The 12795-nt window shown below is 44.4% G+C and overlaps 1 protein-coding gene across 4 annotated transcripts in view; it reads left to right on the top strand.

Moving 5' to 3' along the window:
- Positions 1-12795, top strand: part of EDC3 (enhancer of mRNA decapping 3) — a 60027-nt gene that overhangs the window by 25883 nt on the left and 21349 nt on the right. For 3 of the 4 annotated variants that reach the window (XM_038418086.2, XM_038418087.2, XM_038418089.2), the window contains exon 4: positions 5970-6305. In XM_038418086.2, coding sequence (XP_038274014.1) covers positions 5970-6305 — 336 coding nt within the window. Of the gene's footprint in view, positions 1-1114; positions 1207-2464; positions 2466-5969; positions 6306-12795 lie in introns of all 4 variants that reach the window. The other variant, XM_043494286.1, reaches the window with a different exon arrangement.

The raw sequence follows: 12795 nt of genomic DNA, 5'->3' as shown, positions 1-12795 counted from the left end.
TGCAATGCTGGCACTGTGCTCATTCATGCTAAGGCTGGTAGTAAAAGCTCCCAGAGGGATCTTGCAGGAAGGCAGCCAACTCACTGGAGACTTTATACTTGCTTGACTGTTTATAATTGAAAGGTAAAGAAGTTTGGGAATTATTGTTTATCTTTTTTCCCAAAAGAAGTGCTTTTTTTTTGTGTGCCGTGGCAAACTGCCAAGTTGATGCCAAGCCATATATCTTTCACTTTAATAAGCTGAACAGACAGACATAGGAGGCTGGCTAGCAATGGCTTTTCTGGTGTATTGAGAGAATGAATGGGCTGGGAGGGGAGAAGTTGTTTGTGTGTATGTGTGTGTGTGTGTGTGTGTGTGTATGTGTGTGTGTGTGTGTGTGTGTGTGTGTGCACGTGTGATAAGAGGGAGAGAATTGTATGCTCATGAATGAGCTGGATTGAAAGCCCTGAACACACTGTCTTCTGTTTATCCACAGAACAGGTATAGCAAAGGCAACAGCAATATATGAACAGCCATCAATTAGGAATCTCAGGCACTACTGATCTGCATTCAATTCAAGCCAGTGCCCTAGAGCTGAACAGCTCTGCATCCTATTAGTCTTCTGAGTTAACCATTTCCCTCACCTCATCTTTACTTTTTTTTTTTGTCTTATACTCTCTCCTTGTTTTCTTTTTTACCCTTTTGCTTTATTCAGGTCACAAACCATCCACAGAAAAGGCTCTAAACAACTCTGTGACTGGAGGTCTTGTAAAGACACAACTCTGGTATGCTTTGGCGACCATGAATTATGCAAGTTTTGTTGTTGGGGTTGTAAAGGACTCATTACACAAGAGCTAACTCTGGTGGTCAGCAGTATTTCAGAGCTGGTGACCATCAGTGTGGATTAAAGGGCTGCCTCCACAATTGTGTGTGTTTAATTTTGATGGAGCATGGTCTTGGCTCCCATTCAATATGTCTGCAGGGGAGCCTGGGGGAGCTTTTTCCATCATTGTTCTCTCTACTTCTCTAATGCAGTTTTCTATTCTGTCAGCGTTTACACTCCATTCACTTCAGTGTGCTCTATCCCCTGGAACCACCACATGGGGATGCTTCTATGTCCATGTTTGTTTTTCAGGGCAACTGAAGAGTAGAATGCCGTTGTTTTCAGAAGAGTCTGGCAGTGAGTCTAAAAACACTCATTTGGTAACAGGAACAGACTGGATTGGAGTAACAGCTGACACTGACGTGAAAGGCAGGCTTCTCTTAACACTGTTCAGCATAGGCTCTGTGGCTTATTAAGCTAGGCTCTTCAGGAGTTTTGCAGGGAATCATTTGCCTAATTTTGGGTCTTTGAATGCTTTCCTGGAAGCTCTCTGCAATGTTACTGTATTGATCTAAGCAGAGAGATTGGAAGTGAGAGGTAACTGAAACCTTTCCCTCCCCCACAAAACTATACAGATAAATGACTGCTAAGGGGGTTGGAATGCACATTCTGTATGTTGCGGTTCCAGGTGCTACAGTTCTTCTTGCTTGAATTCCTTATTTATTCCTGTTTCCTAATTTTTTGCATTTGTATGTCATCTGCCAATTTTTTTGATTCCTTTATCAATGTGAAAAATATATTCCTCCTCTCTGTGTAGCTTCTTTAATGTAGAAAAATCTCTTGGTTCATCTCATTTTCATCTTCCATTGCAGTAAGATGACAGCTTTAAAGGACACTATCAACTTGAAAGTCACACTTGTGTCTGAAAATCAACTGCCTGTTCTAGTTACAGATAACCTTGGATAGCTATACTGGAAAGAAACTGAGTAGAAAAAAATTTTTTTTTTTTTTTTGTACAGGTAACACTGTGTATATAATCAATTTCACTGTCCCTAGTGAACACCTGTATACCATTATGCATCCATGCTGTGTATTGTGTTTGTACAATTTCATTAAAAATTCATATCCCTAACCAAAATGTCTATAACTGTACAAGAATTGTGTATAGGTCTGACCTTAGATTTTGCAGGAGCTGCCATATAAGTAATAGTATTATGTAATTAATCCTTTCCCTCTAGTGTGGCATACAATTTTTTACTTGCCCAAGGTGAAGAGAACTTTTTTGACAAGTTAAATAATTTTCATTAGTCTCCATCTGGACAGGCAAGTAGATTTTGTGCTTTAGCTGGTAAACTTTCGTGGCAAGTTTCCACAGCTGTGTGGCAGTGTCAGGCTAGAAGAAGTCTTGTGGGTGGGGCAAACGTGACTTAAGTGCTCTGATTTTATAGAAATCTTTTAACAATCATGCTGTTTGCACAATCACTTGTTCAGAATGGCTTTTATAATACAAAGAAATGAATACATTTCATTTAAAAACAAAACAGATTCTTCTGACAGTAAAATTCTCTTACATCATCACCACTTTTGAATTTTTTAAAGGCAACCTATAATGGAAAAAATTAGTGCCCTTTTCCCTTGTTTGACTAATGAAGAAAATTCAAGGGTTTCTGCTTGTTTTTTTTAAATTTTAGAAATACCAGGCCTTGACTTTCCTGTGTTTGTTTGAGAGGTAGTGTGTTCAATGGGATACGGAAGCTGAGCAATTGTGGACAAGAGCCTTTTAGTCAGAATGCTTAAAACTATTTTGTTTAACTCAAACAACTGACACATACCCAAGAGGAAAGTTTTGTGAAAGATGCAACATCCCTTTCAGTGGAGGGCTGGGAAAGCACTCTCACTCAGTTATTTAGACTAGTCCTCCAGCAAAAACAAGGAACACACAGATTTCTAAAATAAAAAGTAAGCGAGAACCTGTCTCAGGGTATATGCCTTTTCACATAAACAAAGGGCAAAATCAAATGACGCCTACCACCACTGGCACCCCCCAATAAGTCAGACTTGTTGTTCAGTGAGCTCTGTTTTGTTTTCCAGAGAAAACTGTTAAGATTGCAAAGCCACAGATGCAGCTGTCTGGCATGTGTCTCAGCAGAACTTTCTCTATCCAGTGAGCCTATTGCCAGGGAGGGAAAGGGGATAGTTTGCTTTATGGCCATCTATCTTACTGGTAAGAAGTGAAGGCTATTCTGGGGTTAGCCACTGGAGCTTAAATTGTAAACAGGTTGAGGCACTTACACAGATCTCTCCATAGGTATTATCTTCGCCTACTGAGTTTATGGATTCTGTTCATTGCTAGGTTGGCTAAAAATGGCTCAATGTTCTTAGCTGCTTCTGAGTAAATATAGCAGTTGACAGCTGTAGTGAATTAATGCACATGTAGAATCAACCTAAAATTTGACGTTCTTCCTATGCTAAACAGGAACCTGTACTTTTTAATGGACGTGTTTAGTGCTATGGTAGGGGAGTGGGATTTCTGTGAAGGGAGTAGAGGATCCGACACGCAGCATGCACAGAGACTTTAAGAAAGTTCAAACTTTCTGCAGATTGACCTTGTCAGGTAGAACTTGACAAAGTCTCCGATCCCAGGTGACTAATTTGTCTGTCCAGACAGAAAGAACTTGCCTAGACAAGTCTGGGGACAAGTAGCTTTGCTACAGCTCTCAAAAATTCTGTCAGTTCTGTAAATCCTGTTACCTCTGTAACAGAATCATAGTTATTCGTAGCTTGTCTTGTATTTCCCGCTAGTTGCAAATGGGAACTGGGGTACAATAGGGTAATAGCCAACTTTATAATTGGGTATTCAAGGGTTAATATATTGTATATTTTCATAGCACTTCTCGCCCCAAAGGTTACAACAACAGCTTACAAGATAGTGATGTATGCACATACAGCACTACTGAAATGTGGACACATTTGTCTGGGAAAGCAACAACCACCTCAGCAACTAGTATACTGCACAGCAGTATGCAAGGATGAAAATGGGTTGACTGAGGAAAGCAGGATAAAGCCCTCTTCTCTTAAAGGATGCCAAGGCATTTTGTGTCCACACAGACCAGACTGGAATTCCTGTTTTTGTTTTTGGAGTATTTTTTGTAAGTCTTTCTGAAAGCTCCCCTGCACTTGCATTCTGGCAAGTTTTTAATGTTGCGGCTGGAGCATGTTTAGACTGATCTGTAAATGAAGGGATTTTAAATTCATAAACAGTGGAACCATAAATTTCATGACATGATGGAAGAAAATAATTGTGAGAATATGGCAGTTTGGAAAGTGTTCCATGGAGTCTGCTTGGTACAAGTGTACATTCTGGGGGCTTGACTTCACTCACAAAGACCAGCACATACAAGTCCTATTAACAGTAATTACGGCACGTTGGGGTGCTTGTTCCAGTGGGTTGCAGTAGTTCTGTGAACTACCATTTCCAAGTGTCTCATAAAGTGAATTTTTCTTCATAAAGAACACATAGTCTCATTCAATCTTCTCATCTTGGATGTAGTTGCAGTGCTACTTCCAAATGGGAAGAGATTCCCAAAGTAGGTCAGACAGTCTAGAAGGGAACTGGAATGAGCTACCACTAGCTTACTCAAATAGACAAAAAGAAAAGGAGTACTTGTGGCACCTTAGAGACTAACAAATTTATTAGAGCATAAGCTTTCGTGAGCTACAGCTCACTTCATCAAATGCATCCGATGAAGTGAGCTGTAGCTCACGAAAGCTTATGCTCTAATAAATTTGTTAGTCTCTAAGGTGCCACAAGTACTCCTTTTCTTTTTGCGAATACAGACTAACACGGCTGCTACTCTGAAACCTGTCAAATAGACAAGTAACTTTCCTGTGAGCAAGCCAGGTATGGTCTGAGTTTGCCACTTCCCTGCACTGCTTTACAGATTAGTTGACCTCTGTAACTCATCAGCACTGGTGATGTCAGCATGTCTCTTTGCCACCTTGGAATCCCTTGTCCCTATCAATTGATTATTTTCTGTTTCTGTAAGGACTCAGAGGGGCAGTAGCTGTGGCTAATATCACAATTGTGTTGAGTACCGTTAGCATGCTTAGAATTGTCCAAACATAAGATGCTCCTGTCTCATAGAGTGTGCAGTGAAGTAGTCTGTTCAATGAATAAGTGTGAGGCCATTGATGATAGGGGTTTAATGCAAATCTTTTTTCAGATCTGGAACTCTAGCTTCAAATCAGTCTGGTCACAGTGCAGGGGTGCAGTTGAAACTTTTGAGCTGAGGGTCACTGTACTTTCTCTTGCTGGAAACAATGTTAAAAATGAAGGGATGTCTTTTTGTGGGTGGGGCAGCAGGAGATAAAGGGGGAAATGAAATAGCAATCTGAGGTACTGTTTGAAGCTTTACAGTGTAAATGCAAAGGATAATATTTTGTCTGCCGTTTTGAATACCTTACATATGACATATGGAAAGCCCCACTTTAAATGCTCTTTATGTGACTCTTGCTGCCCATCAGCAGCTCAGTAATACTTCTTGACACTTAACTTTTTCACTCTGTCCAGGCCAACTTTCTAGTTCAGCTATGTGGAGCCAGAAGCCTTTGATCAGATCAGAGATGAACACCCAAATTCCCTGTATTAGCAGCTACATTGCTTTCAAGGAGGCATGTAGTCACCAGCACAAGGAATTCTGAGGCACTTTTGTGATGGGAAGTCTTGGTGTTGCTCTGTGGAAAAGAATTTGTACCCACAGACATAAGAGATAACGGGGAGGCAACCCAGATGAGGCTTAAATGATTTTCAAGGGGCCGTACAATAAATGTACGCACACTACTGCTGCATAGCTTGATTTTTCCTTAGAACTGGGTGAATGGGAGCTTTTGCCTAGTCTCCAGTGGATTTTTGCCTACTGCACAACTTGCCATTGTTGGCAGTCTGTTTGTAAGAGGGAGTAGCAGGTCACCAGGATTTGGAGGTGCACTAAAAGTGCTGTGTGGGAAAGCCAGAACAATGCCTGTCTACACCACCTGGCAGCATGCACTATTGCTAATCATTCAATATCTTGAACACCCAACTTAGATAATTGTACAAAAGGAGGCATCTGAATGAATGTTTGTGACACTTGTGACTTGGTTTCAACCTGTTTTATTTTTTGTTTAGGGTCGTCCAGTAGCCGCCACCCAAACCAGGTGACTCCAAAGAAGAGTGGCCTGAAGAACGGGCAGATGAAGAGTAAAGACGATGAGTGTTTTGGAGATGACATTGAGGAAATCCCAGACACAGATTTTGATTTTGAAGGGAATCTGGCTCTTTTTGATAAGGCGGCAGTGTTTGAAGAGATTGACACTTATGAGAGGAGGAGTGGCACTCGCTCCAGGGGTACCCCCAACGAGAGGCCAGCTCGCTACCGGCATGACGAGAACATCCTGGAATCAGAGCCCGTCGTCTACAGACGGATCGTCGTACCCCAAAATACTAACAAGGAATTCTGCACTGGTATGCTGGTCTTTTTAGTTCTGAGGATGCTTATTCCATGGCTCCTCCAGGAGATAACTGGGAAGTGCTCCCCCAGGGGGCATCTGTCACCTTAGTGCAACGAGCATGGCTATTCATTTACAGAGACTTGGATCCATGCACTTTACCACAGTATTTACAGTATAACCCTCTTTATCTGCCATGTTTCAGACATCAAAAGCATAATGGTAAAAGGGGATAAGCTTACAGTAGGGAACAAGGCGAGGATTTGGAGAAAAGGAGTTACAGTGGAACAGAGTTGTCTTGTGAACTATCAGACTAGGTTCATGTGACTTGTGACAATTGGAACCAAGGCTTAGCTCTCAGTAGCATGGAGAGCCTGTGTGGATTGACCCCTAACTCTCAAGAGGGTTTGTCTCAGGATTCAGTACATGTGACCATCTTGGCACTTTTGGTATGTTGCTTGTGATATGAGGCAGTACAGTTCATGAGCTTCTGATGTTCTGCCTGGGTTTGAATAGCATCTGCCAGTAAAGCTGCTAACATGCTTTATTGTTTTAAAATTTGAAATCTAGTCCATTTAAAATGATGAGTTGAAAGTAGTTTCAGGTACTACATGTATTCCTGAATGTCTATGTCCAAATGTTGTGGTGTTACAGTCATTCTCTTTTTTTTTTTTTAACCACTTTCGCCTGTTGCTGTGTGAAAGGTCCAGACAAACAGGAAACTGCATGTAGTGCTGTTAGGTGCACAAAACACATTTTGATAGCTAGGGAGATAACCCCCCCCCCACGTCCTCCCTGTTCCATTTAAAGTAATCTTAGCTGTTACAAGAATGTAAAACTTGATTTTTAACCAGTGACTGTTCCTTTAACTTGAAGTTTTCATCATGTAAAATCCTGTTGACGAACCTATTAATTCCTTAAGCGGCCCAAACAGTGCATCTCAATACTACCTCCAGCACTCCTATACTTTTCAGTCCTGTGCAGAGGTTAATAGCCCTGTTTAGTACAAAGCATAGTATAAGCAGTTATTGTGCAAGTTTTCCCCAACTGTGTGAATGCACCCCTGCAATTCCAGTACCAATACCTTCCTAGCAGACAGCAAGCTATCAGACTGAGGGGTTAGTGATGTATGGGTCAGTGAGTTATATTTGATTGTAGTAGTTGTGAAATCTAAATATAGAAAATGTTTGTGTTAGGCCATTTAGTCCATCTCCTGAGGCAAGTGTAGGATTGTTTCCTACTGCACAAAGCACTAGTAAGTGTTCAACTGGTTTTAAATACTGCAAGTGACGGTACTTCCAGCACTACCTCTGGGAACCAATTCCTCAGGCTGAGAGATTTCACAATTGGGAAGCTTTCCTGATAATCTGCCTGATAATTATTTAGCGATAATTTCAACGCATTGCCACTCTTAGTTATACCCCCTTTTACTTATATTAAATAGTTTCTTTCCCTTTTTGAGTGTACACGCTTCAAACATGTGTGGACAGTCTTCTATACCCTTAATTGATGCTTAGCTAAATGATACATAGTTATAAATGTCTTAATCTTATTTCCTCCAACCTCCTAATCATTCTTGTAGTTCTTCCTCTAGTACATTGGTATTTTTCTGGTGACATGTTTAGCAGAACTGAACACAATATTCAGAGCCACCTAGACTATTACTTTCCTGTTGTTTGCCATGCCTTTGGATTTGTGGCCCAAAATTTCATTGGCCTATCTTTTTCTGTCATGTTCCCCTCCAGATAAACTCTGTCCCCCTGAGTCTGAATATTTGTTTTTAGGAATATCAGGAGCAGGCCACCTTCTGTTTGCATGTAGGGAGTCAGTTGTTGGGGATGGAGAGATTACATGCAAGAGCAGCGTTAGGTGAGAGGTGCCCTGGCCTGAATCACTTCTTGCTGCTGGGAATGAGTCTGCGAAACCTTACCTCTTTGTCTGCCTAATATAAACAAGTGGAGGATGGAGAGAATTTTCTCTTTGCCTGATCAAACTTCTGACATATCAGCTAGCCCTCACCTCTAGCATGAAACCAGTTAATCACAGAACTCAGTTTCAATCAACAAACTTGTGTTTAAAAAAAAAAAAAAAAGCCTGAAATGAATGTGCTGGACCTCAGCCAAGAAATTGGATCAGAGTTTATTTTGGAGCTGTAACCTAATGTGAAAGTTAAGCAGGGAGAGTGTATAAGAGACATATAATCTAAAGGCCTGAATTTGAAATTGACAAAGGTTAGATAAACAGTTATTCTAACATACAGAGCTTCTAGTACAAGAGGTCATTGTTTCTTGTTGTGCGGTTTATTTCCTTCCTTATTTCTACTAAGATGTGTACAAACAAGACTTGTATTTATATTTGTCCTGGTGACATCTTTTAATTCAACTGATGAGGTAAATTTCCCACATCTTTTCTAAGTATTGCATCTCCTAGAAGGCTATATCTTCATAACCTAATACTTGAGGGAGAAGGGGGGGGGCAGGTAAAAAGAGAGCAAAGCCAGAGTTTGGAAATGAAATCCTCTTCTCAACTTGACACTCTCCTACCTCAGAACTCTTTTTGGCTTGTCAAGTGCTCAGTATATTAAACTAAGTAATAACTGAAAAGGGATCAGAGCAGTAAATTAGCTGCTCTTTTTGTTGCAGTGTGGGACAGGGGAGAGGATAAGTGATTCTTGTCTGTATAGTTTCCATAACATCTTAAAGTCTAGGATGAAAAGTACTGTATAAATCTAAGGGATGGATCATTCTGAAGGGTCTTCCTAGCCTAAATAGCTAACTTTCAGATGAGTCTTCCATATGGAATTCTACATTTGTTTGCGCAAAAAAAAAAAAAAAAAAGGTTGTCACTATACAGTAGGAAATCAATCAGACATTGAATTCCCTGTTTGTGCTTACTAGGGCACATCTCCAGTCCCTTGGGTCATGATAGAAAAGTTCCACTTCTCAGGGGTGGCAGGTTTGTAGAAATTTTGGTGGTGCCCAGAACCCACCCCCCCAAACTCCGCCCCCCACCTGTCTAAGGCTCTGAGAGGGAGTTTAGGTGGGTGGAGGAGGTCTGGGGTGCAGGCCCTGGACTGGGGCAGGGGATTGGGGTGCAGGCTCTGGGAGGGAGTTTGGGTGCAGAAGGGGTGAGAGGTTGGGCTCTGGGAGGGAGTTTGGGTGCGGGAGGGGGTCTGGGATGGAGTTTGGTTGCTGGGTGCAGGCTCTGGGCTGGGGCAGGAGGGGGGTGAGGGGCGCAGGCTATGGGACAAAGTTTGGGTGTAGGCTCCGGGCTGGGGCAAGGGATGATGGGGGTGAGGAGTGCAGGCTCTGGGAAGGAGTTTGGGTGTGGGAGGGGGTGTGGAGGGAGGGGGTGCAGGGGTGAAGGTTGTGGAGTGAGGCTGGGGATGAGGGGTTCATGATGCAGGAGGGGGCTCAGGGCTGGGGCGGAGGGTTAGGGTGCGGGTGCTGGGGAATGAGGGCTCTGGCTGGGGATGAGGGGTTTAGAATCATAGAATCATAGAATATCAGGGTTGGAAGGGACCTCAGGAGATCATCTAGTCCACCCCCTGGAGGGGCTCAGTGCTAAGGCAGAGGGTAGGGATGCAGTGGGGGGGGTGAGGGCTCTGTCTGGGGTTTGGGGTGTTGGAGAGGTTCAGGGCTGGGGCAGAGAGTTGCGATGCAGGGGGGCGGGATGAGGGCTCTGGCTGGGGCTGCAGGCTCTGGGATGGGGCAGGGCTGGGGATGAGTTTGGGGTGCAGGCAGGCTGCCCTGGGGGTGGGGCCAGAAAGGAGGACTCCCCGCCGCCCTCTCCCCGCCCAGCAGCACTGAGCCCTGCCTACAGTCCCCCTTCTCTCCCGCCCGGCAGCACACTCACCCCGCACCACTGTCACTGCACATGCTCCTAGGGCCCCCCTCAGGCTCAGGAAGCCCCCTTGCCTCCCCCGGTGAGTGCCAGGCAGGGGCATCACATGTGCACCTACTCCCCTGCTGCTGCCCCTCACTGTAGCCTCACTGGGGGTGGGGGACGGGGCTGCCTTGCCTAGTGTGGGGCAGGAGCGGTAACTGCGGGCAGGGGGGTGCCCTGTGCTGGTGGAGGGTCCCACCGGAAAAAGGAAGGGTCCAAGGCAGAAGGGCAGAGCAGGGCAGGGCAGGCTGGAGGGGGGTGCGCTAGGACTCCGCAGTGCAGCTTGGGGCTGCAAGGGAGAGGCAGGGATGCTCGGGGACCCGGGGGAGGCACGCAGGAGCAGCAAGTGGGGGCCGGAGAACACGCGGGGGAGGTGTGGGGGTGCAGCAGGCGAGGCTGCGGGAGAGACCTGGCCCCAAACATTGCTGGAGCCGGGCCCTGAATATTACTGGAGCCAGTAGCATAGCTGGGGGGCGGGGGCGGGACAGCGGCCGCTCTCCCATGGAGCAAAAGTGGCGCCTTTCAAATTTTTTGGCACCTTTTTAATTTTTAGTCACCTGGCAGCTCTCCGGGTCTTTGGCGGCGGCTCAGATGGAGTTGTATGCGCCCTTGGTGCCTGGGCTCCAGCCAGTGGCGTAGCCAGGTGGAGAAAACCGGGGGAGCGGAGATCAAAAAAAAAAAAAGGCACCACCCACTTGTACTCACCCGGTGGCGCTCCGGGTCCTTCGCTCACTCCGGTCTTTGGCGGCATTTCGGTGGCGGGGGGGGTCCTTCAGTGCCGCCGAAAACCAGAGTGAGCGAAGGACCCGGAGCGTTGCCGGATGAGTACAAGCAGGTAGCGCCTTTTTTTATCTCCGCTCTCCCCGTTTTTTCCACCTGGCTACGCCACTGGCTGGAGCCCAGGCACCAAGGGCCCATACAACTCGCCGCCCCTGCCGCTTCTGTATGTACCAGGTCTTCCCATCTTCCTCCATAAAGGGTAACTTCCTTTGTGTTAGGTGGGGAAGTTTCCTTCCATTAGGGAAATGCTAATAGCTACATGGTGAAAGCTCTTATAAACACTTGGTTATTGCTAACTCTGGGGAGCACTGGCATAAACTGGATTCTGGAGTTAACGGGTCAACCCTCTTGATCTTTCTGCAAGAACAGTGGATTTAGTATCTTTGACCTCTTCCTCTCTCTCTTGGCACAGATACAGAGCGCTCTGTGGGTAATAACTAATTATCTATTTAAATGGTTGTGATTTCCTTTTGTTTAACTTGGTAACTTCCTTCTAAGGATTAAAGGGTAGCAGCTGCTGGAGTAACAGGAAGGGAGGGAAGGTTCAGAGTGACAAGCCCCTCATTAGTGTTAATGGGACTGAAATCTATTATTTCTGGATATTTATAACAAAGAGAACCCGAGTCGTCGTCATTTTCTCTCAAAAAGGCTCTATCTGAACTCATTAGTGAATCTCTAGTTGGGAAAGCAAACTTTCTAGTTATACAGGAAACAGCTACTTTTTAGTCATTTCTTTAATCTAGTCCTGTCTGTCTTGGGTACGGATTGCCTTGTGAGAGCTCAGCATTGACTGACAGTGATTGGTCTGTCTGATGAATGTAATAAGAACACAGTCACAGTTGCTGTGTTGATTGACAAATAGTTAATGTCCAGCTCTTGCCATGCCTGAAACGGGGAAGCTCAGCCATTTGGGTGTGAATCCCTGCAGGCTCCTGCCTCTTACTCTGACACATGGCCCAGGGAATAACTTGGAGTTTTTTGAAGTGGTATCATCACCACAAAGATCAGGGGACTGGACAGCTGTGTGATGGCACTAATTCTTCAAAAGAAACTGTAGGTCTGTCAGTGCATTTTATTGCCCATTAAATAAGTTCATCTATATAATGGGGGTGTTTAAGCACTGGAATAAATTGCCTAGGGAAGCTGTGGAATCTCCATCATTGGAGATCTTTAATAGCAGGTTAGACAGACACCTGTCAGGAATGGTCTAGAATAGATAATACTCAATCCTGCCATGAGTGCAGGGGACTGGATTAGATGACCTCTTGAGGTCCATTCCAGTCCTATGGTTCTGTAATGAACACAAGGCTGGACAAATCCATTTGAGCAAAGCAACCCAGTGGACTACTAGGAAGTATTGTTTGGTAGCCCAACCATTATTATAGTCAACTGTATGTTTCAGATAAATAGTCTTAAATCGACCCATGACTCCTAAATCTTTTATTGCCTTTGATTCAAAATCCAATACCCCGAAAGCTAGATGAAAGTGGCTGATGTTCCATTGTCAGTCCTGGTCTCTCTTCCACGGTTATGCTCAACTATCTTTTTTAAAAGGTTAATTCTTTTAACCTGTCTCACTAAAGGACAGGAGGATGCTCTGAATCTAGCAACCTTCACCCAACAGAGAGGAGCTTTTGAGATTGTTAGGACTCAGCTCTCCAAGTGCTGTTCTCTTAGGGACTTGCAATATTTGATTCACTGGTTGTTTCCTGACCATTCATGTTCTGCTGAGTTTCTTCTTCATTTCTGCCCTCTTTGTTAGACAGCAGGTGAAATGATCAGATTGGGTTTTCTCCTTTGTCTCCTAAGTGACCATCTCTGTAGACTTTGGTTAAAGTGAT

This window comes from Dermochelys coriacea, chromosome 10 (genome assembly GCF_009764565.3).
Source record: "Dermochelys coriacea isolate rDerCor1 chromosome 10, rDerCor1.pri.v4, whole genome shotgun sequence".
NCBI lineage: Eukaryota > Metazoa > Chordata > Testudines > Dermochelyidae > Dermochelys > Dermochelys coriacea.
The sequence above is the reverse complement of the archived record's forward strand: the minus strand, read 5'-3'. Positions and strand labels throughout refer to the sequence as shown.